At 39.7% G+C, this 24,881-nt stretch overlaps 1 protein-coding gene and 1 long non-coding RNA gene across 5 annotated transcripts in view; one reads left to right on the top strand and one right to left on the bottom strand.

The window, feature by feature from the left end:
• The window catches only part of CD99 (CD99 molecule (Xg blood group)), a 30,671-nt gene extending 10,081 nt beyond the window's left edge, over nt 1–20,590 (top strand). Inside the window, exons 2-11 of one of the 4 annotated variants that reach the window (XM_032100186.1) lie at nt 9,910–9,948; nt 10,292–10,342; nt 10,822–10,854; nt 11,772–11,813; nt 11,964–11,996; nt 13,337–13,420; nt 14,922–14,963; nt 15,499–15,609; nt 16,429–16,485; nt 18,932–20,590. In XM_032100186.1, coding sequence (XP_031956077.1) covers nt 9,910–9,948; nt 10,292–10,342; nt 10,822–10,854; nt 11,772–11,813; nt 11,964–11,996; nt 13,337–13,420; nt 14,922–14,963; nt 15,499–15,609; nt 16,429–16,485; nt 18,932–18,957 — 518 coding nt within the window. In that variant the 3' untranslated portion in view covers nt 18,958–20,590. The remainder of the gene's footprint in view (nt 1–9,909; nt 9,949–10,291; nt 10,343–10,821; nt 10,855–11,771; nt 11,814–11,963; nt 11,997–13,336; nt 13,421–14,921; nt 14,964–15,498; nt 15,610–16,428; nt 16,486–18,931) is intronic. The other 3 variants (XM_032100187.1, XM_032100188.1, XM_032100189.1) reach the window with 3 other exon arrangements.
• Nucleotides 20,591–21,781: 1,191 nt separating this feature from the next.
• Nucleotides 21,782–24,849, bottom strand: LOC116439990. The gene is made up of 3 exons (XR_004238359.1): nt 24,519–24,849; nt 23,628–23,661; nt 21,782–22,013 (listed from the first exon to the last, which is right to left on the bottom strand). It is a non-coding gene; the product is annotated as an uncharacterized LOC116439990 (long non-coding RNA).
• Nucleotides 24,850–24,881: the final 32 nt, after the last annotated feature.

Below are 24,881 nucleotides of genomic sequence, written 5' to 3'. Positions count from 1 at the left end.
TTAGATTACAGATTTTGTTTGGACTTTACTATTAGTATACAAACTGTATTGAATTGGTAAGGTGACACTGAACTGTGCCATAAATCAAATCCCTCCTGATGGGAGAGAATTTTCTACGAGTCCTTGCAAGGAGTTTCAAAGATAAACTGAGACTTTTCCTGGAGTTTCAGTGCTGCCGGATAGTTGTTTATTAAGTCTTGCCAGAGGAACAGAGCCACTAGCGTGACCCAGGCATAACATAGAGCACAGAAAGCAGAAGAGAAGTCTAATTATCAAGATTTACACAGCCTTTTAAAGATAATTTAACCAATAGTTACTAAAAACATATATTATTTTCACTTTCTTACCAATTATTCAGTAACATGGGCAGGAACTGCACAGTTCTCTATCTAGTCATTCCAAACTACTTTTAGTGCAGAACATGGAGTAGTAGAAGAAGGAGAAGAAGGTGTAGAGAACAACAATCCTTCATTTTGATATTTTTTACTCTTATTTATTTACTACAAAGAGAAGCCCAAAACCTCTAAAATTTTTCACCCTGTGACAATCTTACATAGTAGTCTATCACCTAATTCACACCCCTGTATTTTCTAGTTCTTGCCTGATTGTGGGTAATTTTTTCCAAGGTTGGAGGTTAAAACAGTGTTGTTCAGGGGGGTAAGAACCCTTAAAAACAGGCAGAGAAATATTCTTGGCACTCTGGGTTCCTACACTAAGGAAGGTAAAAGAAGCAAGCTGTGAAGTTGTCAGCTTACGAGTATCAGCAGACGTAAGAGTTCTGCTTACTGTGAATCCTCACATCAATGTGCTGCTATAAAAATAACAGTATTCTTGATCTGGCTCTGTACGCATTGCAAGTGTGTATTTCAAATAAACTTTATTTTAAAGAAGGAATATATAAATGTGTTAATTGGTTAATTTGTCCATTAATTTGTTCAGCATAAATTAAAATTTAACTTTTTTTCCTTGATCAGAGTGAGGATTATTTACCAGTCCAGCAGTTGAGATTTTTGGCCCAATGCCTATACCAATTATTACCCAGTGTCTGCTAGATCACAAATTTTGGTTTCTTAGTACTTCTTCATTTCTTGTGGTAAAATTTTACTATGTTTCATCTAATGCAGGTTGCCCTCATCTTTTGCACCCTGAACCTTGCTGCTGCACTTTCTTTTTTTTCCTCTGAGCCCCCCACCACACTGGGAGTACTCTTTCTTCCATTCCTCCCTGCCCCAATCCAAGAGGTTACCAGAGAGGCAGTGTGAGGATACAGACCGAACAAAATGCTGGTGTTTCCCGACTGTTGTGGAGTGAAGCCTTTAATCTTTCATCTTACACATCTTATCACTGTATAAAGTGTTTTACTGGTTTGGGATGAGCAGAGAAAGCATGCAGCCCTTGAAGTCATGCCCCAGACATCACACGATTGCCCTGAAAACACTTCTCCCTTTCTCTGCACTAGACTGGGCAGGGTACTGAGCTGTAGAAATGCATGTAGAGGTTTGACTGCTTGTGATGTGGCCACTGTTTTGAAGTACATGCCTCAGGCCAAGAGGTTTCACGGATGTCAGTCAGAAAGATTCTTGTCAGGAACTGCTGAAGCTGTTGCTAGATATAAGGGCAGAAAACCTCAAGTAGTAACAAGATTCTTTGAGACTGGAAGAGGGACAGGTGCTGACATACTGGCTTTGACCTTTGGAGGATGTTATGAAAATTTGCAACAGGCCCTTGCCAACTGAGGAGGGGGGCTAGGATGCAAAATGCAGAATTACAAGAGTAAGTACTTGTATGCATGAGGTATACTAGCCAAATTGGGCTGTCCTGAATGTGGTTTTATACATGGTTCTTTTAGCTTTCAAATGTTGAATATAAGACAATTAGACTAGTTGCTAGACACCCACAGTACTGTATACTAATCATATGGAAAGCACCTATATTTCTTGCTGCTTTTCAACTAATCCAGACATTATTGGAATCAGATTCAATTCAGTTAATTATCTATGATGCCAGCCAATACTGGGAGGGTTTTAAAGAGGTGTTAGAGGGGTTAGGGTGCTGACATTATGTTGGTTGCTCAGGCATGTATTTTATTAACTCTAAGCTTCTAAGAAATAAAGTAAGTATTTACAGCATCAAGCTGTCCTTTGGTTTCTTTTACTTAAGCATCATCAATACCAAAGTGTCCAGTAAAATTCCACTACCACGTTGTGTTGTAATTTAAAATGTGAACTAATATACATTAACAAAATAATATACTTTTATCTTACAAAGACTGATATAATAGTTAGGGAAGGGAACTTATATAACAAGAGTAAATGTGAGCCTTGTGGTCAGAATGCACCTGGTTATGGAAATTCAGGCTATGTGAGTAGAAGCTGCAAGGCTTGTCAGCTTTGTGAAAGCTTAAAGTCCTGTCTGTTGAGCAGCTTAAACTTTGAAGCTGTAGACTGTAAGCAACATGTAATTAAAGAATTTTGGTATCTCAGGCTTACAAAAAGTGAACTACTGACATTTCTTATGCCAAGACAGAACTTCAAAAGTGTCTGAATGCAAAGCAGGTGTGTACTGCCTGCTTGATCTTGGTGACATTTGAGAACAGGTTTTCTAAAACTGCTTCAGAGCTCCTGATCCAACCCCATGACCACAGAGGCAGTGGTGCAGATCAGAGGGGTCTTGGCCCATTGTGAGCCTCCCTAGAGGAACAGTGGTTACACTGAGACATGGGGAGTGGGGCAGGGGTACTCCTTGCCTCTCCAGGAGGTGAAGGACTGGGCTGGCTTCAGCAGGTGCTCTGTTGATGCAAGAGAAGGCAGTGGCTCTCAGGCTGGCCTTGATGACATCAAGTAATGTCGTGTTTAATGCAAAGAGTGAAATCAGTATGGTTTAGGGTTGCTATGAGGAAGGTGCCATGAACTCAAGACCAGTTACCTAGAAGGGTGAAAATTTCAGCATGCAGGAGCAAGAACTAAACAAGCTTTAAATAACTTAGGCAAGGTGATTCAGTCAAACATCTGTGGCCTTTGTCAAGGGTATGCTGCACACAGATGCAGACAAGCCCATGCTTCTGTCTGCCAGTTGTATTTTGCTTTAGTCCCTGAATTGACACAAGAGGTAACTTAGTATTAATTAAAACGCTCACTTATTTTAGTAATGCATTTATGTTTGGTCCTTCATGAAGATGTTTAAGCCATAAATTATAACGTTCAGTCTCCGACAGCATGGAATAATACTTCAGCTCTTTCCAAGCTGCTGTTAGTGTCAGTGTCTTGGAAGCTCTTTTAATCTTAAGGAGAAGCTCTGGGATCTGTGGCTTTTCTGTTTGATGTTGTTTGGCCACTGAGTGCCATCACTAAACATCCCAGATGTAGTTCAGAGGGAAAGAGGTCACGTCCATTATGGGCATGAAGAGTTAAAAACTGTAAGAAATCAGACTGCAGTAGACAACTCATCCCTGGTTTGGTTGTGATTAACATGTCAAGTATTTGCTTTTATTCTTGATATTTGATTGAAGGGATTCACAGGAGTTGTTAGTTTTGCATAGCTCTCTTTTACCCCTTCTCATAAGCAGCTCAGCATTTGGCAGGACTGTTGCCATCATGTTAATTCTCTAGCTTTGCAAGTGACTCAGTTCTTCTGTGTGCTTTCTGCTGATTTAGAGCTATTTATTCTGTCCTCTTATTCCTATGTCAAATCCTGCCCCAGAAAACTCTGCTTGTAGTGCATAAGATCTCTGGGAGCTCCATTGTATTTTCCTACTTTCTATAGCTTAAAGTGGCAACAAAAGTTACCCAGTCCACAGGAAATTTTTAAGCAAGCAAAATTCCCCAAACTGTGCTTCAAAATGTGAGGTTTTTTTCTTCTCCAAATGTCTTATTTTACCCTGTTTTGTTTAAAAACTCTGAAATTGCTAGTTATTTAAGTAAATAATTTTGAATCAGAATACGGCCTTGTAGGCTTTTTAAAAATATGAAATTTCCATTTTTGGACAGAAGAAACAGTAATTTGAATATTAAAATAAATCACAAACAAGTCTAAAAACCCTTTGCTAGCAGGCAGATCAGGAAAATATTAGGCCACGTAATTGCCTAACTTTTTACGTATTGTGTTTTCAAGATGGGTGCAAATAAAGTAACTTTTCAGCGAAGCAGCTTTTGGATCACTGTACAAAAAATAAATATGATCATTATTAGGTTAGTCTTACACATTTCTTTGAAGAAGAAATAAATCCTTTTATTGGTTACAGCAGAGATCTAGCTGACTTTAATCCCATTGGTTACATTAGTGAATCTTCAAGATGTGCAGAAAGCAGACACTCCCCCAGATGTAAAAAGTGATCTTTGCTTTTTTTGGCTGATTTACAGCTGTTATCCAAGTTTGGGGCACATTTATTTTAGGTAGGAAGGGGCTTCATTTGCTAAACAGATTTTTATGCAAAGTTTTTTGTTTTCCCCTGCTCTGCAGAGAAACCAAACCTGAAAAGCAGCACTGATATGTGGGTACAGAGTTTGAAACAAACAGTGGGATTTAATTTCATGAGACTTTGGGCAGGGCTAATTATAGACTGCTGCTTAGCAGTGGGAGTAAACATCTCAACAGCATTGCCTGGCGCAGATATCTTGCCTGTAAACCTGTGCACTGGCTGAGAGGAAGGAGTACAGTTTTAAGTACTTCCACTAGCTGCCTACCTCTGTGTGCTTTTCATGTTCCAGGTTCTCCATTTAAAGCCTTAGAGGTACCGTCCTTATAGTAAGATATGGAGAACCAATTCACCCTTCTCCCAGATTTTTTGTAATTAAACTACCCCTCTTGGTTTAGCCTGCATAGGACATTGAAGCAAATAATTGTCTGAATGTGAGCTGAGCAGTAGAAGTCTTCTACTGTACGTAACTAATGCCGATGGGGCAAAACCTGTATTGAAATCAAGTGCTGGTAAGCTTAAAAAACAATTGGAAGAGGTGTGATGTCTATGTTCTCTTATTTAAAGTGTTTCTTGAACAAGTTCCAATGTGTTGGCCTTTTTGTATTTTCTACAGGTTCTGTTATGGTTAGGTGTTGCATATTTCTATTCCTTGTGTTTTCAGTCCCCTGAGAAGAAAGACCACAAGATATGGGAGTATAAAATCCAGTTAGCCAGTTTTTGTTGTGGAAGTTGGAGAATTTGCTTTTTGCCTGAGTTTATGCCTTTGTGGCTACCAAGATCCTTGTCCTGCAAGAGGGCTGCCAGACCTCATGTATACTCCACAGAGATGAAAGGCCTCTTTGAGCTCAAGATTTTTGCGTAGGTCATGAAAAGAAGGGTCTAAGGAGCAGAGCAGACAGAAGTTGGGCAGTCACAGACCATATGAAATTTAACAAGAGCAAGTGCCAGGTTCCATGTCTGGGATTGGATAACCCTGGTTCTCTGTACAAACTGGAGGACGGGAAGCTGGAAAGCAACCTGCAGAAAGAGATCTGGGGGTTTGGGTTGATGGCAGGTTGAACATGAGTCAGCAGTCTGGCAGCCAAAAGGGCCACTTGTGCCCTGGGGTGCATCAAGAACAGCAGTGGTGGCTGCTCGAGGGACGTGGTTGTCCCACTTTATTCTGCTCAAGTCCTTGTGTGCAGTTTTAGGTGCCTTAATGCAATAAACAGGTTAAAACTACTAGAGTGTGTCCAGAAGAGAGTGACCAAGATGGTGAAAGGCCTCAAGGGCAAAACGTACTAGGAATGTCTGAGGTCACTTGGTTTGCTCAGCCTGGAGAAGAGAAGGCTGAGGGATGACCACACAACAGCTTCTCCAAGGCGGGCAGCAGAGGGGCCCGTGCTGTTCTCCTCTCCCTGATTACCTCCAAAAGGACATAAGGAAATGGAAGGAAGCTGCCTCAGGGGAAATTCAGATTGGACATTAGGAGAGAGTTCTTACCTGAGAGGATGGTTGGTCACTGGAACAGGTAGGAAGGAATTAGGCATGGAACCAAGCCTGACAGTTCAAGGAATGTCTGAATGAGGCTCTTAATTATCTGGTTTATTTATAGTTAGTCCTGTGAGGAGCAGGGTGTTGGACTTGGTGATTCTTACGGGTCCCTTCCAACTGGAGATACTCTTATGATTGTAAGTCAGCCACTGATGGAATAGCAGCTGGTAATGTCCAGCTGTGGGATGGAGACAAGATGACCACTGTCACCAGGTTCATAGGCCTACAACTGGAAGACCAGTTGCAACATGCAGACTGTGGGCACCCTGTGGTGTGCACGGCCCTAGGGAGAGGAGGGAAGGAAGCAGAAGAGCACTGGCATTTTTAGGAAAACAAAATTGAAGCAGTCTATTTCTCAAGTCAGAAAGTTATGTTTGTGGTGATTCATCACCAGTCTCCTTCTTGATGTGTCACCATGCGTATGACTGACTAATAGAGGAACTTTCCAAAGCTCCCGTTGCCTTCTGCAACAGAATGTAAGTGTGACTTACCTAATACTGTAGCAGGAAGTATCTGGGAGCAGCAGCAGGTCTTTGCAAAAGGTCTTTGCACTCTTACTTGCTTACTTGGATCTCTTGAATACCCTCTAGTTCTTCAGCTAATCAAAACCTATGTTTGCTCTTTTTGTTTTACCTACTGTTTTCCCCCCCAACTAACACAAACTATGTTGGTTACTAGGGACAGCCTGCTGGAGATCTGTCTCTTGAGATCCAGGTATTTGAGCTACAGACATGAAAAGAAAATAGTGTAGATACTTCTGAAGCATTCTTGAATCTGCTCATGCCCCTAGGAGCTAGAAATACCTGCTGTATTGTGCTTTATATGCAGTATAATACATACTTTACTTGTAAATATCTTTGTTTAGACTTACAAAATGTTCATAAGCTTAGTTGCTCTGGGTGTTCCTTAAATCTGTAGAGAGTGCAGCATATTCTTGCTGACTTTTCTTTCTTGGACCCTGATAGTCCTTTATTCTCGTTCTTTAGCTTTATCTCCTATTTTCTAATTACTTATTTCCTGGAACCAGCTGAATCATTACTGAGCTTTTCTCCTTTTAGGCTAAGTCACTGAACTTTTACTTCAGTTGGACCCACCCATACCAAAAGTGGAGTGAGTACATTTATAAAAGCAACTTCTTTAAAGACATAGGAAGGTTTGTCATGAACAGTGGAGAAACACGTTTCTTTGCTGGGAAAGCCAGCTTCCAGCACCTTAGAGTGCAGATTATTGTAATGAGTTCTATAAGCTAAGTTTTGACATTTTTTGCTACATTATCTCGAAAAGTAATGTATATGAGGAGCCTGATATCTTGCTGCATGCTTGGAAAGCAGAATTTTGGTTTCAGAATAGTAATTCCAGTCAATAAAGCATGATTTTTTTTAATCAACTCTCAAATTTGTTTATTCCTCTGTCAAAGCATTTTTTTATATGAGATTGGCCGTCAGCAATCTCATCCTAAATTATTTCTCTGTGAGGCTCATGTGCAAAATCCCTTAAAATAGCAATGTCACTGAAAGCACCCCCTTTTGCAAAGGTTTCCTCCTCTTGAGGGAAACTGCTGCAGCTTAAGCCATTCAGAGTTCTTGGACTAAATTTTTTGTTGGCAATGGGAAACTCTTCATATGGCCTCTTTTCTGCTCCAGGTAAAATTTCAGCTGCACCAAAGCATAAAGTTGAGTGTATGCGCTTGTTTTTCCATCTGCCTGAAGAGAAACAGGGCTCCTGAAATACACACAAACCAGAGTAACGTTCATTGTCTTAGTGATAACACCTTTGACTTTGAGACAGATGGTGTTAACAGTTTGTGATGGTCCCTCCTCTGGGTGCTACTCTGGTGGGGTGTTTTGACTAGTGTGCATCTTTAACAGATTCCTCTGCCTGCCCTCTTGGACTACCAAATTCTGATCAGGTCCTGTCTTAGGCATACGTCCCAGAGGACTGTAGCCTGAGAGGTGTATGTACTTGAGAAAACAAGCAAACTAGAATTCAGGTTTGAGGAACAGCTATGCAAATACCTCTTAAAATTTCTTATGAGTGCTTTGACCTTTTTTTGCCTGTTGATACGGAGGTTTCTTGGTGTAGTCTAACCAAAGGAGTAACTTCAGAAGTGACTGGCATTTGTGTCTTAGCGCCTGATAATTTTACGGAGGTTTATAAAATTGTATTGCAAGTTGATGTAGATTTCAGATAAATGACCTGCAAATATTTTGCATTTTTGGAAGTAGTTTCTCATGAGCTAAGTATCTAAAAGAGCTTGTGGCCTCCATCTGAAATAAAGAACACCAAGTAAAGTATCTTCTTGCTTTCTATTCAAGACCTATACCTACTTATTTTATCCAGGAGATTTTAAATGTGCTTTGCTAGTGCACCACAATAAAGCCATCAATTGCCTCTGTTTCCATGAAAGGGCTTGTCACAGACCAGGCAGGGCTGTCTCCTTTACTTGGCTGTGAGCAAGGTGGTTTTCAGTTCAAATGTTACAGTATGGGAATCACTTCTTAGACTTCAGATTTCAGTTTCTGCTGTAGCAGCTCAGTTGGCCAGACTGCACACTTTTTTTATTCCATTCCAGTTGCTTCCCTATTACAGGGGAAAAAAAAAAATCTTACTCTCCTTTCTTTTCTGGGAAAAAAAAAAAAAAGCATTATTAGTGCAGTTATCTGAGAAGGAAAAGGGATTTCAATTTTGACCTCAGTTATGATAAAAGATGTCACCAGGTATATGAGCATCCATCATTCCTGGTATTAGACTCATGATTTGTCTTAACTTGGTCTGTCATGTAAGTGAAAGTAGCATTCTGCTTCTGGTTTGATTTTGATGTTTATTTTTTATTCCTTTCTTCAGGCTTTGCAGTAGCCAGTTCTGATGCCTCTTGGGTAGTTACATTCTTAGAGGAAAAGCCAGATACATCAATTCTTTATTGCAGGTATCTTCTGAATTAAGGCAGTTTCAGTCTGGAAATAATTTTTTCTCTGGCTGGCTTGACACTCAGTAGGTAGAAGAAGTCTTCCAGCTTCTATGGGGCTGAAGCAGTGTATTCAGATGTCTTTTTCTTGAATAGGTGACACCTACTTTCAGACCTTTTTCTTATTCCATGCTTCAGTGAAAGTAGGGATGATGAAAAATCAGAAACAACCCAAGCAGTTGTTTTAGCTATCTTAGAAGCCTCTGCTGCTGAGATCACACCACTGTATTCGTGCTGTGAAGCCATTTTGTGTCCTGTATGTATTGTGTTGGTGTGTTTGCAGTTGGCTGGGTAAGCAGCAGTAATTCTAGCAACTGATTTAATACAGCAAGAGACAGTGTTCTTTTCCTAAGGACTGAAAATAGAATCTAATCTCCCTGGAGCGGAGACCCCATAGTGTTGCCAGCTGCATTTAGCTGTGTTTTAGGAAGTGGAGAAGACTGCCCAAGATCATGTGTGCTAATATCTTAACCACCTTCATACTGCTAACCCTAGTTAGGGGGAAAGGCAAGTCCTATAAACACATGAAAATTAATTTTTAATGCCAAGATATTGAATCCATTACATAACTTTCATAATGGCCTTTGTGCCCCAAGGCTCTTTTTCACACTTGAATCTTGTATGTTCTCACACATTGGAGCTGTCCCCCAGCTTATTTTGTGGTTCAGTGGAAAGAAAGGTGGGAAAGAATATGCTGTGGATGGCACTAAGAAAGCATGCAATAGCAGTGGCAAGAATAAAGTGCGTTATTGACTGCAGGAATGTATGTTCCAACCCTTCAGGTCATTTCTATAGAGCCAATTTTTAGTGTGGTTCCTTTTTTTTTCTGAAAAAACATAATAGTTACCTGGAGAAATAGAGAAGAATGTCTGCCTCGAAATACTCTTCTAGATTGACTCAGCAAGCAGAAAACATACCTCAAGATTGATCAGAGACATGTTTATGACTTCATTAAATGTTGGGTTTGAGTAAATGTTTCTTTTACCTTCTACAGGCCAAGATGACTTCTCCTTAGGAGATGCACTTTTGGAAGGTAGGCAGGAAAATTGTGGCTGCTCTTTTGACTTGTTTATTTCCAAGTATTACTGCATGACCAAGCATGACAACTTTGCTACATATGTTTTGTTCAAACCTCAGTGGAACAGTTCAGCCATGTGTTTGTCAAGATGCTGACCACATTGAACTCAAATTTGGCTTTGGAGCACTTAAAGATTCCACTTAGAGGCAAAGTTGTCTTGCTGTATAGATTTGATCTTGTGCATTTTGTTGTATAGACATGTACTTACATTTGTCCTTTGTCCTTCATGTAGCTTCTGAACAGTGTGTTAAATAGTATTTAATTTTTTTTTTTTTATTTCCCTAACCATACTTGACAGGAACTACAAAGAAGCCTCTTACAACTCAGAAGACACCACCATCAGATTCAGGTGAGATCTAATTGGCTTGTAATGCCTTTTACTGTAAAATCAAGTGTAGTGTGCCTACTAATTTGAGATCCTGAATTTTTCAATTCAGTGGTGCGCAGGGTTGTGATATTTCTGTAATATAAAGCAGTTCCCTAACAGCAAAAGGGATTTCTTCATTTTGGACTCTGCTTTCAGAAATGTACTTTGTGATTTCACAAGCTTAAAGACCCTGCGAGAATCCCTTCTGTTGGCTTTCAGTTTGCATGTTTGGAGCTTGCTCACCTTGAGCTGGCCCTTGGCAGGTCCCATATCTCCAAAAGCAGCAAGTCACTTGGCAGGGAATGCCTGGTAACTCTGTGGAGCTTTCCTGTGAGTCACTGATGAGTGAGCACGTCATTCCATTCGTGGAGAAAACATTGTGAGGTTCATTTTGTGTAAAAAGTAGTCTGACTACTTCAGTTTTTGCATTATATGTGAAACTTCCCTTCTTTTCTTTGTAGATGATTTTGACTTGGTCCATGCTCTTGGTCCTGGTAAGTATCATATTTTCCTGGATACTGCTCAAATGTACCTAGTGCAATGTCTATCCATCCTTTATGACCTAAATATAATAAGGCACTGAGTTGATTAAGGTAGCAGACTGTAGATAAAAATAATTGCAGTCTAGTTATGTTTGTTAATCTTAATTTTAAGGTTCTGGATCACAAAAACTGTAGGAATTTCAATAATTGTAGCCAGCTTCTACTTGTTTCATTGCTGTGTTTTCACTAGATGGCACTAATTCCATAAACTATTACTTACGGAAGTAAATGTTAAATCCAAACTAATCTCTCCCGTTTCAGGAAGTATTTTTAGTAGCACAAGGAAACCTTGATCTGTTAGAAATAATTTGAAGGAAATTCAAATGTGAAGGCTGTGATGAAACAGTACAGAGATTATTTCTAAGATCTCTTATTTTCCTATTTTGTGGCAAGCCAAATGAAGTGTCATTGTGGGGACCATATGCTTAGTTCTATTCTGTGTATCTTGCCTATTTTTCAAGTGAGGTACAAAGCTTTTTATTTGGTTTAAACCTGGTAATTTTAAAAGAGAAAACAGCCAAGTAATCGGTACCTGGTAGAAAATGTCAAAGAAGTTTAGCCTTTGAAATCAGATGTGCAAGCTAAAATGCTGCATAACACTGAATGAGTTTTTCTCTGTGTGTTCCATCCTAGCAAGGATCTGACATGCCGGTTAACGTGTAGCAGGAATACTCTTAGTTGCATCAAAACTGTGTTTAGCTAAAATAACCAAAGAAATACAGCATTAACTAATGAGAGAAATTGACATGGGGAAGTTTTGATAAAATGTTTTAGGTCAGATCATCTTTCAAGGTCACTGCATGCTCTGCTTTTGGTTTCTTCACACTAGTAATTTTGCTCAATTTATTCTAACTCTTATTTGTCTATAGATGATCCCAAGCCACCTCCTCCTACAAATCCTAGAGACACTGGTAAGACTGATCTAACAGGAATTTCTGAACTGTAGAAGAGTATTTGTTAATCTCTCCTAGTCCCTTTGAACATTACGGTACTATAGTCTGGTTTTGTTATCTTAACATTTTCTTCTGTTTTTTTTTCCTAAATCTCTCTTCTGTGATTAGATAACCCCAAGCGAGATCACCCTAAAGGCTCTGGTAAGGCTTCTATCACAAACTCCTGGTTTTACTGTCTCAGTTACACTTCTAATAATTGATCCTTGTTAATTGCCTGCTATGTATGTCAGGTGTGGCATACATCAAACACTGAAGACTGAGAAAAAGTTGCCTTGAAAATAAGCTTTGCACCAGTCTTGAAATTCTGTAACAGACCTGTTGAGTTGCTTTCACTTAAAAACAAGGTGGTGTGGGGAAGAGGCAGGATGGGACAGTGTGTGTGTGTGCTTGGGGCAATGCTGTTCTTGGCTGCCTGTGGTAGAGCACCCATCTATTGGACTGAGTTCTTTCTTCTTTACAAAGTGAGTCCCTTCTAGTCATGCTAAAAAGTGAGTAGGAACTGCCTATGATCTTTATTCTTAAAGGACCTAAATTAAAGGTAAAGCTCCAAGTTAAAGGGCTGCTTCTTTTTTTTATTTAAAGGCCCAGTTAAGAAATACAATTATTTGTGTTTGAAAGATAGGTTTAAGATACGTGTCCTTCCCTGCCTGTTCTCTCTGTCTTTGCCTAACCCAGCACAAAACAGAATCAGATGCAGGCATGATAATGCCATTATTCACAAACATGGTGGTAAAGAGCCCTGAAATGCAAGCCTCAGTTCTTGTTCTTTTACCTGCCTGATTTGCAGCAGATACTTGAATTTGAGTCTTGCATGCCTCAGTACAGTGCTTTTGGCACCCAACTAAAATATCCTCTGATGCAATACTTGTAGTTTTTCTGCTCAAACACATGTGCTTTGCGTAAACTAAATATTCATTTGACAGTAGAGGGAAGGAGGAGAAGGTACCATGAGGGAGACAGGAAGGCTCCATGAGGTAGGGCTTAGTGGAAATGGAGAGGCACTACTTCAATATCCTGCAATAAAGGGAATTACATTTGGACTGTTTGTGACTTAAAGACCTAACTCTGAAGAATCATTCACAGCTGCAGCCTTGAAAATAAATGGTCATTTTCTGTCCACGTTCTTTCTTTGCTTTCTCAGGATAGTGAGATTTGGGCTATTAGTGTTTAGCAGCTTATAGAGCTCCTTGCTTGCTTAACAGGATTTGTGCAGTACTACCTGCTCTTGGACCTGACTTCCCTCAGTTGTTTAGGAAGTCTGGAGAAAGAAGTGCTGCTGTCAAACTGTGAAGTGCTGAGCTGAAGGGACTTGACATTGTGAGGGCTTTTAAAAGGTTAAATGTTGCGACTCTGGTGCTGAGCCTAAAACCACCACAAATTCAGTCAAATGGTCTTGAGAAAATTTCCATGTTTCAGTATGCCTTGGTGTGTCTTATTCACTGAACTTAAAGCACGGTAATGTTATTTGCATTTTTTTATAGACACATTAAGTGATTTTGATCTATTGGACGACAGTTTACCAAAAGGAGGAAGTGATGGCAGTGGCGGCAACGGTAAGATAGCAGGTTGTGCTTCATATTGTTTCTATGGCTTTGATAAAGGCTTGCCCACAGGGTGGTTAAACATGCTCTAATTTGTAGCACCTTTGGTTTTGGTATCTGAAACTTAAGAGCATACCTTCAAGTTCAAAAGTAATGTGTTCATGTCTCTGCCAAAAATACCCCCAAATATTTAAGGGGTAAAACTGGTCTAGAGCAAAAACTTTCAGTGATTTTTACTGTTACACTAAGAAAGATGGCTTCTAAAACTGAAATGTGAATGTGGTATTTATTTTAAAATTCACCATGAATATAGTTTTTAAGGTCATCCAAGTGCTATTTTTGATCTTCTGTGACATACTCTCAGTTTCTTTTAGTTCTTGTAGTCAGCAAGTCTAGGAGTGGGTCAGAAGAGGGTCCACCCTATGTTCTCAAAGATTTCCTTTGTCCCACAGGATGAACTGATCTTTACACTTCCAAGTGATCCTTAGTTTTCACTTCTTTATTGTGGTGGTGGTGAGGCAGGTGAGAGGTGAGGAGGTGAGAAGTTGTGGATGCCCCACCACTGGAAGTGTTCAAGGCCAGCTTGGATGGAGCTCTGAGCAACCTGGTTTAGTGGAAGGTGTACCTTTCCTGTGGCAGAGGGTTTGAAATCGCTAAGATCCCTTCACCACCATATGATTCTATGTAGGGTGTATCTACTCTGAGCAGTATAAAACTATTTCATAGCTTGCCAAACTTTGTTTGGTGATTTTCTAATTGCTATGGTGCAGCTCAGTACAAAGATGGTCATTGGAACCAAGCTGCAGTAATGATCATCCTTAGGATGGTGGTGCTGGTTGTCCTTAGGATGGGGCTGGTCATCCCTGTGTGCATTACTGCAATTTTACTATTTCCAGATCAGAGTTAGTTTAACTATCTTAATGGAGTTTGAAACGTGCTAATGGTTACTGACTTCTCTGGAGAGTTGTCCTAGATACACTTATGCTTCTTTTTTGGGTAGCTTTCCTCTTCCAAGGTTCCTTTGGGGCAGTACTTGAAAATTGGAAGGGGCGAGAAACATGAGTGGAGACTTTGTGTGGTGGTTTCATCTGCACAGGTTCCTGCCTCAGTGGTACAGGTTGCATAGTGACAAATATACTTAGTATTTACAGAACTTCTGGCTTGCTTGTGGAGAGAATTGCAGTGGATGAGGCTGGGATTTTGGGAAAGATAGTTGATTCCATGGAAATACAGCGGAATGTTACTCTGAAATTATATGAGTGCTCTGCAGTGGTGCACAAGCTTATTAAACCAGATTTCACAAATGTTCTGTGCTCATTTTGTAGAAGTGCTGAGCACTCAAGGCTGGAGTTGGCACTGCTCTAAGTTGTGCTTTGAAAACAGAAAGTTTCAGTGCTGGTTTAGCACATATGGATATAATAGATGGTTTGTAATTTTGCATAATTAATGTAACAAAAGGTTTGTCAATTAATATATGAGTGTTCTTTATACATATAAAATGTAAACTCTCCCTTCATTTTTACAGAACGAAAGGGCCCAACTCCAAAAAGTGGCCAAGAAAATGAGGGTAAATACATGAATTTGTGTGAATGATGGTGTTTAGATGTATGAACCTTGTTTTCTTGGGGTTTCTGTATTGCTAATCTTCTGCTAGAATGGTCACTACTGGGAGTGTCACTACTGGGAGGGTTGCAATTAAAAAGCTTTTGTGTAATCTGGAATTCTTACTTTCAGACTCTGCTTCCATAATCCTTTAAAGTTTCTATGTTGCAAATGATTCCTAAGTGTTAAGATCTCAGAGATGCTGGTGCAGTGATTGCATGCATACAAAGTAGATATGGCTATGAAAGGGTAGCTTTTTTAATTAGTGGAACTTAAAACAGGCATGCTTAAGTTCCTTAACAATGGGTATTGCTAAGAAATCACTGGTTATAAAATGAGAGGATTCACTTTTCATTATGCACAGAGTTGATTATTACATTTTCATGTAATTTCAGTTTAATGGTTTTTGGAAGTGTTCACAGGGTTTACTTTGAGACAATACAAGTTTGACATGGCTTTCAGTTCCGAAAAGTGTATACAAATGTCTCTGTTTTTCTCAGCTTCTCAGGGAGCAATAGCTGGAATTGTAAGTGCTGTGGCTGCTACTGTGATTGGAGCAGTATCTAGTTTCATTGCTTACCAGAAGAAGAAACTCTGTTTCAAGCAAAGCGGTAAGAATTCCAAATTAGTTTTGTTTCCTACTGTCTAAAGAGAGGCAGTTTGTATTTATATGTGGACTATAAATTGATCCTATGCATAAGGTAGTTGTAATAGCCTAGTGAATTAATGTTCACAGGGAGTAACCTTTCTTACTAGTCATCTCAGACTGAAGAATTGCTTGCCCCAAAATTAGAGTTTCAAAACTAGGAGGACTTGAAGCCTTACATTTCTTAACATAAAAGTACTTCTTGCTAAAAAATAAGCAGGAGAGACTGCAAAATACACTTTTTAAGGAGAATCAAGTGGAGGTTGGGGATTAGAGACCTTTTCTTGCTGAAAAATACTTTGTAATTTCTAATTTTGTAAATTTTGCCTTTATGTCTTCACAAGATGCTTGCCTACTTACCAGTTTAATGACAATTTACCCCAAAGTTCATCCCCAAATGATTCTTCTGCAGTCACCTATTGCTTGCTTCCTTTCCACCTAAATAAGATATAATTTGGATCAGAGAACTTTGGGAGCGCTGTGGGTGGTAGGAGGGGCAGAAACTTTGGTTTTGTCTGTTTCAGTCTTTCTGACTGTTTAGTGGAGGGACAGAGCAGCCATTCAGCCAGGCACTGCTCTTTTGTAATCTGGGAAGTTTGGAAACCTTTCAGAGTAACATCTGTACCATGCATGTTAAAATTAATGTGCAGAAAAAACAAGGGCAACTCAACTACTATCAGTAGCCCATTTTCTTCACTGCTGTTTCTTCTCTCAAATTATCTCTATTTATCAAGAACCTCAGATATAAGAGAATTTGAATGCTAAACTTCTGGTTTTTTCCCAGCAGATGAAGAGAATGTGAATATGGAAAGCCATAGAGGAGCACAATCTGAGCCACCTGGTAAGACAAGAATTTGATGAAAGATCAGCTCTTTGGTGGGGATCCCATTAAATGCACTTTATTGACAATAGTGTAGCCAGCAGGACCAAGGCTGTGATTGTCCCCTTGTACTCGTTGCTGGTGAAGCCACATCTTGAGTGCTGTGTCCATTTCTGGGCCCCTCACTTCATCAAAGACACTGAGGTGCTGCAGCATGTCCAGAGAAGGGTAATGGAGCTGGGGAAGGATCTGGAGCACAAGTGTTGTGAGGAGCGGCTGGGGGAGTTGGAGATGTTTAGCCTGGAGAAAAGGAGGCTCAAGGGTCATCTTTTCACTCTCTACAACCACCTGTAAGGAGGTTGCAGCCAGGTGTGTGTCAGTCACTTCTCCCAGCTAACAAGTGATAGGACAAGAGGAAGTGGCCTCAACTGTGCCAGAGGAGGTTTAGATTGGATATTTGGAAAAATTTCTTCTTTAAGAGGGTTGTCAAGCATTGGAATAGGTGCTCAGGAAAGCGGAGGAGTTGTCATCCCTGGAGGTATTTAAAAGATGTATAGATGTGGCACATAGGGACATGGTTTAGTGGTGGGCTTGGCAGTCCTAGGGTAAGAGTTAAAATGACTAATCTAAAAGGTCTTTTCCTACATGAACAATTCTGTAATTCTATGATTTTACCATGATAACAAACTTAGAACTGAATCAAGCATTAAGTTCTGACAATATGGCCACTCTTCTCTAGTTTTTTATTGAACAGATTGGTTTATTGCCTTGAGAAGTCGTTGAAATGTAGGAGCTTAGAGAAAGTGAATAATTGAATTTTCTCTGCAAAAATGTTATCAGAGGCAATTGTGAAAGCACAAGCCTGCTCCTTCAGTGTGATAGATAACTGCAGTTGGACATTTGTTAGTGTATTATTTCTGATTGGAATCTGGAAAGTTTTCTAATTATAAACTGATACAGAACACTGCAAGAATGCATATTAAAAAATTTATGATATTTGGACAGAGATGAAACTACACTTGAGGCAAGGAGGACTGAACTCACTAGCATATTGTAATTAAAGCATTCTCTGTTGTGAACAGAGAATGATTCTTGTATGAAAGAACCATCACGTAATTAATCTTTCTACAAAGGTGAGAGCTGTGGAAGGATCTCTTTTAAAGCAACAAACACTGACAACCTCACCCTTCCGTGTATGGCTGTGTAGGGGACTTGGCTGATGGAACAGGCAATTAGCTCCAGGAATCTGTGGATAGAACTGGAGGAAATGGTGTAGGTGAAAACTTGGCCTTCTAGCCCGTGTAACTGATCAACAAGGGAAGAAGCACTATAACCTATAACCAGTGCTGAAGTTCATTGGATGGTTTTGAAATACTTATTATTAAAATCTCAAAGAAGTGTATATTTGTAGTATGTTCTTCTGTGAGTTTAATCTAAAACCTGCAGAACTATTTCTGGGGTTCTTTTATATAATTAAAAAAATAATTATACCTTATTTCTCTCAGGTATTGCATCAGTTTTCTATAAGCTTCCGTCTGGTTCAATATCTTCTTTATAAACACTTTAAGCTGTTAAATATATAAAACTCTCAAGTACAAAACATTTTCTTGTGACTGGCTGTAAGGACTGAAGAGACTCAGGTATCCTCAATTCAGCTATGCATTAGTGAAGCAAGTAGTACCATTCAAAGACCTCTACCAAAGGCAGTTAAAATATGAGCTGTAGTTGGGTTATGCTAAAATTCTCAGAACTCAAATGTGAAATGCATCAGGTGATGCATACTTTATTTTAACCCATAAAGTCACACTTGGGATGTTATCATACATGGTTCTACCTACATACTGATGTCATATTATGTCCCAAATTTCATACCTCTATTATATTTTGCAGCCAAGCATGACCATGTGTTGAGCTAAGAGACTGGACAGCCATGGTCAGCATGGTGCTGCTCCTGATATAAATTCTGGGAGTCAGCAGATGTTAGTTTTGCTTCTGGTTAGAGATGTACCTGCATGGCTTCCAGTTAGAAGCAGTCTTGCAGGTCAAATGGCATGGCATAATAGGTGTGTGTTTTTAAAATTTTGTGTAGACCTGTCTTTGACTTCCTGAAAATGTAGTTAACCTAGGAACTTCCTTTCAGTAACTTATTTTTTGTATGAGTTACGCAGCCTGTTTGCATCTGCAAGAACTGCAAGCCTGAGCTCAGTGCTGGGTTACACTGCAACTGTAGATAGCTTCCCTGATATAGTAGGATGTGGTTATTTGAGTGAGAAATCTGGGATGTAATATCCCTCGCTATGCAGCCTATTGGCTCCACAGAATCAAGCCTCTGCTTACCTGAATTTATCACACAATGTCAAACATCTACTGAAAGTTTGTTGACTGCATAAACTATTACACAGTAATGCAGAACTTAGATTGTATGCTAGCTTAGTGCACTAATCTTGAATTGTTTTTCACTTTCCAGTTCAGCGCACACTTCTGGAGAACTAAATTAAAGAGCGATGAAGAACATATCTTTGGAACTGGATAAACAACCTGCATTCTGCCTGAAAAATAAAAAAAAGGAAACAGAAAAAGCATAACATAAACAGCAGAGTCTGAAGTTTCATGAGAAAACAGTTCTTGTTTGAAACACCTCTGGGACTGTGACTTAGAGCTGAGTACTTCTGTATGGTTAGCCCTGTGAAGCATTGTTGCACACCAATACACGGCCTTAATGACAAGAGTGTAGAAGTATGTTGTGCCTTCACATTCTTTCCTTGACTCCTCTGACAAACGGGTGTGTCTCAAGTGCATGCAGTATGTTTAACTTTTCCTTACCTTTCCAAAAACAATATACAATTATGGTTTTTTGTTATGTTACTGCTCTCAGGCAGTAAAAGCATTTTTTTCAAATAAGCTGTACTCAGTGAGTGGACCAACCAACCAACTTGGTGTATTTTGTGGGCACCTGAGAGCAAATGGCTCGCTGTGTATGGATGGTGGATCTGGGTGTGGGTGCTGCTGATCCAATCTGTGTAGCTGCCTGGCCAGCTGCCAGGGAAGAGATACTTGTGCGTGAGCATTCAGGAGACAAAAATTCTGTTTTGTTTTTAGATTTTTTTCGTTGCATCTGTCTGGTACAGATTGAGAAAACCCAAAGTTAATGCACACAGAGCTGTCAACCTTTCTGGCTCTTCCTGCTTAGCAAGTACTGAGCTGGTCAGTTGTGGAAAAGCCTGTTTTGCAGATCAGAACCATAATTGGACTTTGTATTTCTGGCAACATTGATGTTTGGCATTGTCTAAACAGTTGTGGATGAAGTACTTGGGAATGGGGATTAACATCTTCAGACTTCCATAGCCAAAAGCTTAAGAGAAAATAGTGCTGAATTCAGAAGGCTTATCATACATGTGTAAGGGACAGAAACAGTACTACGGTTCCAAAGTACCAACAGCAAGACTGACCAGAACAAGCCAACCTCACTCCACAGACATCCACTGAACACTAGAAATAGCAAACATGTGAGAAGTGCTTTTGGACTTGTGAAGGATTCCCCTAGGATGATGACCTGTGGTTGCAACCTGTTCCTCTGAGAGCACTTGTGACCCGTGCTGTGGTTCTTGAAAGCGACAGGAAGGTTTCAAGGATCTGTGGAAATGTGGAAAACTACAGTTCATAACAGCTAAAGGACTAAATCTGGAATAATAATTAGTTCTGTCTGGAAGGAATTGTCTGACCAGTTTTGTTGGCTTTCATTCTAATTGTTTTAAATTTTCATGCAATTTTACCATATGTGTCTTATTAATGGGCTTCAGCCACCTGACAGAGTTTTACAGGAAGATGACATTTCATGGAACATCTTAGAACTCATTAATGAATTTGGATATTAAACCTGTAAATATATCTGTACATTCAAATATGAATGTATGCCAGGGATAATTCATTTAAGAATTTCTTGTACATGTTTCTTAGCTTGCAACAAAGCCTTACACAAATTTTAGTATTTTATTATGGAATTAATTTGTCTCTTTTTGCCCCACATCTGCTTTTAGTATACAAGTGCTAAAATCATTAAGTGTGTTTGAGAGTGCAAAACTGATGTCTATATAACCAGATACATGAATGCCAAGCATAGAGAAAACAGAAGTCAGTCAGTGTTTGTTAGGGATAGAGTGGCAGGAGGAGCTCAAACTTGCTTTTCGCTAACCAAGACTCTTGAATCCTTTTTCAGCTTTTGTGAGCCTAAAAATTATTAAAACCTCCTATCAACATTGCAATTTTTTCTAAAAATAAATTAATAAAACAAAAAAAGTTTTATGTGTTCTTCTTTGTAGTAGTTCTGAAAATAAAAAACTTGGTGCTCACACATCTAGGGAAGGATCCTTTAAATAGTTTGTCTTGCTGCTCCATCAGCAGCTCAGGTTTATTTCATACAGACATTTTAATCATTTTAGATAGAAGTTGACCAGAATCGACAAAGCTTTGAGCTGCTTTCAGGAGATGCTCACTGGTGTGAAATGCAGAGAGGGCATCTGTCTGTGTGAAGGACAGGCATGGCTTTTGAAGATTTGGTAACCCAGAATTTACTGAAAATATGCCCTTAGAAGTCTTCGTATGGGCAAACTTAATGGTGTTCAATGTTCTTCATCCAGTTATCATCAGATCCTTTAGCAGTAGATGCTTTGCAGGGCCATGTGCTGTCTCACCTTCTGATGTGAGAGGACCATAACTGAATGAGAGGGCAAGGCAGGGGTAGCCAGGTGCCTAAATAGTAACAAATTTACTGATTTTTCCTATTTACTGATCTGTGCAGTTACGACTCCACAGTCTGGAGTTGTGGAAGATGGAAGAAAGACTGGCTGCTGCTGCCTGGATATGAAAGGTTAAACAGAAGGGTTGAAATTTCAGTCTCTTCTCTTGTTGTGAGAAGGTGCCAATTTATGGGTTTGTGTTACTTACCAGTGGATAAAATGTAGCAGTTCACTTTTAGTTATTCGGGTGATATTTGCTGTGTTGCTACTTGCCATGGAAACGTTGATCTTGTTTCTTTCTTGCACAACTGGCATTTCCTTACAGAACTAAATATCCTAATTCATTGTTTCTCCCATTCATTGGGACAGGAAACATTATCAGTTAACACTTATTCATCACTCTACTGAAGTAGTTCTGCAGTCATCTCCCACAGATCAGCTGCTGCCCATCGTGGCCTTTTGAGCTGCCATTGACTTTCAGATTTGGAATTAATGTGGTTTCTGTACATGTTTCAATGACACTGTGCAGTGGAATGAAAAAATACTGTCCTTTTTAGGTCCAAACTGCAAGTTCACCCCAGTGAGGTACCTTTACCATTAAACTGAGTTAACATCGATGGCAACAAAGAGTGCTGTCCTGTTCCTGTAACACATCCTCTTCACTTCTGTTTCTTATTTCAGTCTACCTCCTTTGAGGATGAGGAGGAGTTGCCATCAATTATAGGAGGAAAAATAATCAAAGCAGGATCTTGTTGTAGAATAATATGTCACTTTAGCTTTTACAAGGTAGCTGCAGCGCCAGCTTAGTTCATCCTGTTGGTGGAAAAGACTGCTTGAAAAATGTTTTGACGGTTTTCAAAGGCAATGTTCATTTCAAATACTTACCCTGATTTATCCAAATGAATTCATTGGGCTGTGCAAATGGAAACAAGGAATTCTTAAGCATAACATTTGGCAGCTTTTTGCTGTAGCTCTTATTTGTGCATATTTCAGTATCTCTGCAAAATTTTGAATGCTAAGAAAAACATTTTAGTCAACTTAGTTTTCAATGCATCTTGGACTGAATTACACTTCCAATACTGCTTTTCTCTGTTGTTTTGGGTTTTTTTCACTTACTCCTTTTGGAGACCACCTCAAACACACTGTTCTGTATGTGTTTTTCACTTGAGAAGATTATGAAGTAAGCCCTAACCTTTTCACAAGTTGAAAATATTACTTAATTTTTGCTCTTTTCTGTTACACAGATATAAAATGAAGAGATTACTAGGAATGGGAAAAGAACTTAAATGGAGCAAACCCACAGTTTTCCCAAATCCCTGCATTAGGAGTACTTTAAGAACCACAAGAATAAAATACAGGTTCCTCCATCTGCTTGTGAAAAATCATTGAATCTGTAGCTAGTACATAGTAATTGTATTCTTCTGTTGTCAAGAAATTGTATCACTAATTCACTTGTGTGTTTGGCTTACATTTAAATTAATGGTTTGTATTACTGGATGGTTCAATATTTTAATTAAAATACTGCTGTTTTTATGACAAAAGATGAGTAGTGTAGGATATAAGTGGCATTCCCAAGTAGTTCTAGTGTGTAATTCAGTTCTTTCATCTCCAGTAGACACATACAGCAGGTTACCCATGCCAAAGAGGGCAGTGTCTAACCTCTGCCCACAGGAAGATGGGACTGCCACTGTGATGAGTGAACTCTTTTTCCCTTTTAGCTTGTCTCATCTAAAACAGGCCTGGTGGGCTAAAAGTATGTAGTGTAGAGAACAGACATACATACTGGCTCCTTTTCTACCTCCATTTGCATTTCCAAAATATTGGGGTTTTCCTTGAAAGACAAGTAAAAAAATATAGGCTATTCATCCACCTTGTCAGGTGAATAGTGGGCAGATCTTTGTTTTCCTTTACACAGAAAACAATGGGTCAATGATTTTTCAAGTGCTAAAACTGCAATTTATGGTAAGGTGTTAGCCCATATATTTCTTTTTAATATACAATATTTTTTACTTGCTATCTTGGGCAAGCTGTTGCATATTTTTGACAGCACTGAGATCAAGAAGTTCCTGCAATGCCCCCAAGAACAGGAGTGGGATAAGCATTCAAGACATCCTGACTCCTACGCTAGATCCACTCCTTCCAGTGCCACCCACCTTCATATTGTTTTTATTTAGCTAGATGGGGCAATAGTTGGCTTCAGAAGAATTGAACAAGAAGTGCATCATCTTCAAACTCCCTCTGAGAATGTTCAATACCACAATGAAGTTGTATCAGCAGTGAGACCGTGCATTTTGGGAAGACTTCACTTGCAGGAACAACTGTTTTAAACTAAAGCTACTGAACATATGCGAGCTGTTTGGACTTTCCTGGGACTGGTACCTAATCTTGCCAACATTCCCATTCCCTTCAGGCAAATTCATCACTTACATGAAGATCAGCATGTGGGCGTGCTTTTGGTATTCTGGAAAAAAAAAATAAACAGTGGATTTATGGGATTGCTCCTTTCATGGTATAGTTCTTGTTTTAACTGGCTGGAAAAGTCACCTTTTCAGTCTAAATGTCCTTAATTCTTCTGAGACTGAGCAATTGGCCCTGACGTGGAGAATGATGATACCCAAATTGAACTTTAGAGCTTCTATTAGTAGCTATAAGCCAGACCTTTATAAACCATTCTGCTGTTTCAAATTTGGGCAGGGGAGAGGGAGGGAGTTGACCTACTAGAACATCAAGCTTCTTGAGGATCCAGTATCACCAAGTTCTATCAGTCCATCTTATGTTGCTGCGTCTGTTTTTTGTAGTTAGCATAAAAGCATGAGTTCGGTTCTATGTTCCGGGTAACTCAACAGAAATGCAGCTGGGGGCAGCCTGTGCCCCACATCAGACTGAATCACCCAGCAACAGCACGAGTGTTCAGATTGGCCACCCATGGGAGCAGAGTCCTGAGCTATTTGCTGCCCTAGACAGAACAGCCCTGACAAAATCCCCTGCAGCTTACCCCCCAGCACAAGGGAGGATGCACACCAGTCACCCTGCTGGTGCAGGGCACCAGGGTGATGGCTGCAATACCCGTTCAAAGGACAAGCATGTTGGCACATGTGTTTGCTAGAGAGATGCTATGACAAAACTGGATTAAAATAACATCAGTAATTTAAAAGTATGTCCATGTACAGATAGATACATGACTTGTTCATTTTCCAAAGCTTTGTATCATCACACTCAACTCCATCTGACATATCTCCAGGCAGGATATGCATGAATATTTATATTTAAAAAAACCAAACTAGATCAATAGAAACAGTAATGATAGGCAATGTTTACCTGTGAAGATAAGCATCCACTGGGGAGCTGAGCATGCTTCAGTTCAGTAGTCCAACATCACATTTTAAGTTTATAGAACTAGATTTTTTTGTCATCCCTCTGTAGCCCAATCCAAGTTGCTGCAAAGCAGATTCTTAACCCCTTACTCGAGCCACCAAATTAATGAATTGGATGAACGTTAAAACTGAAAGGATTGCCTTTATCAGCTTTTATTGCTGAGCCAAGAAACAAGCAGGGAAGTGATGCTTTGAGGACAGAGTATGTCTGAGTGATTCTTTCAAGCAACTTTCAGAGAAGGACAGTCTCCCCTTACAAGCTACTTGAGCTCCCACAGCACCACACCCTGCTTTGAAGGTGAGGATG

This window comes from Corvus moneduloides, chromosome 2 (assembly GCF_009650955.1).
Source record: "Corvus moneduloides isolate bCorMon1 chromosome 2, bCorMon1.pri, whole genome shotgun sequence".
NCBI classification, from domain to species: domain Eukaryota; kingdom Metazoa; phylum Chordata; class Aves; order Passeriformes; family Corvidae; genus Corvus; species Corvus moneduloides.
The sequence above is the reverse complement of the archived record's forward strand: the minus strand, read 5'-3'. Positions and strand labels throughout refer to the sequence as shown.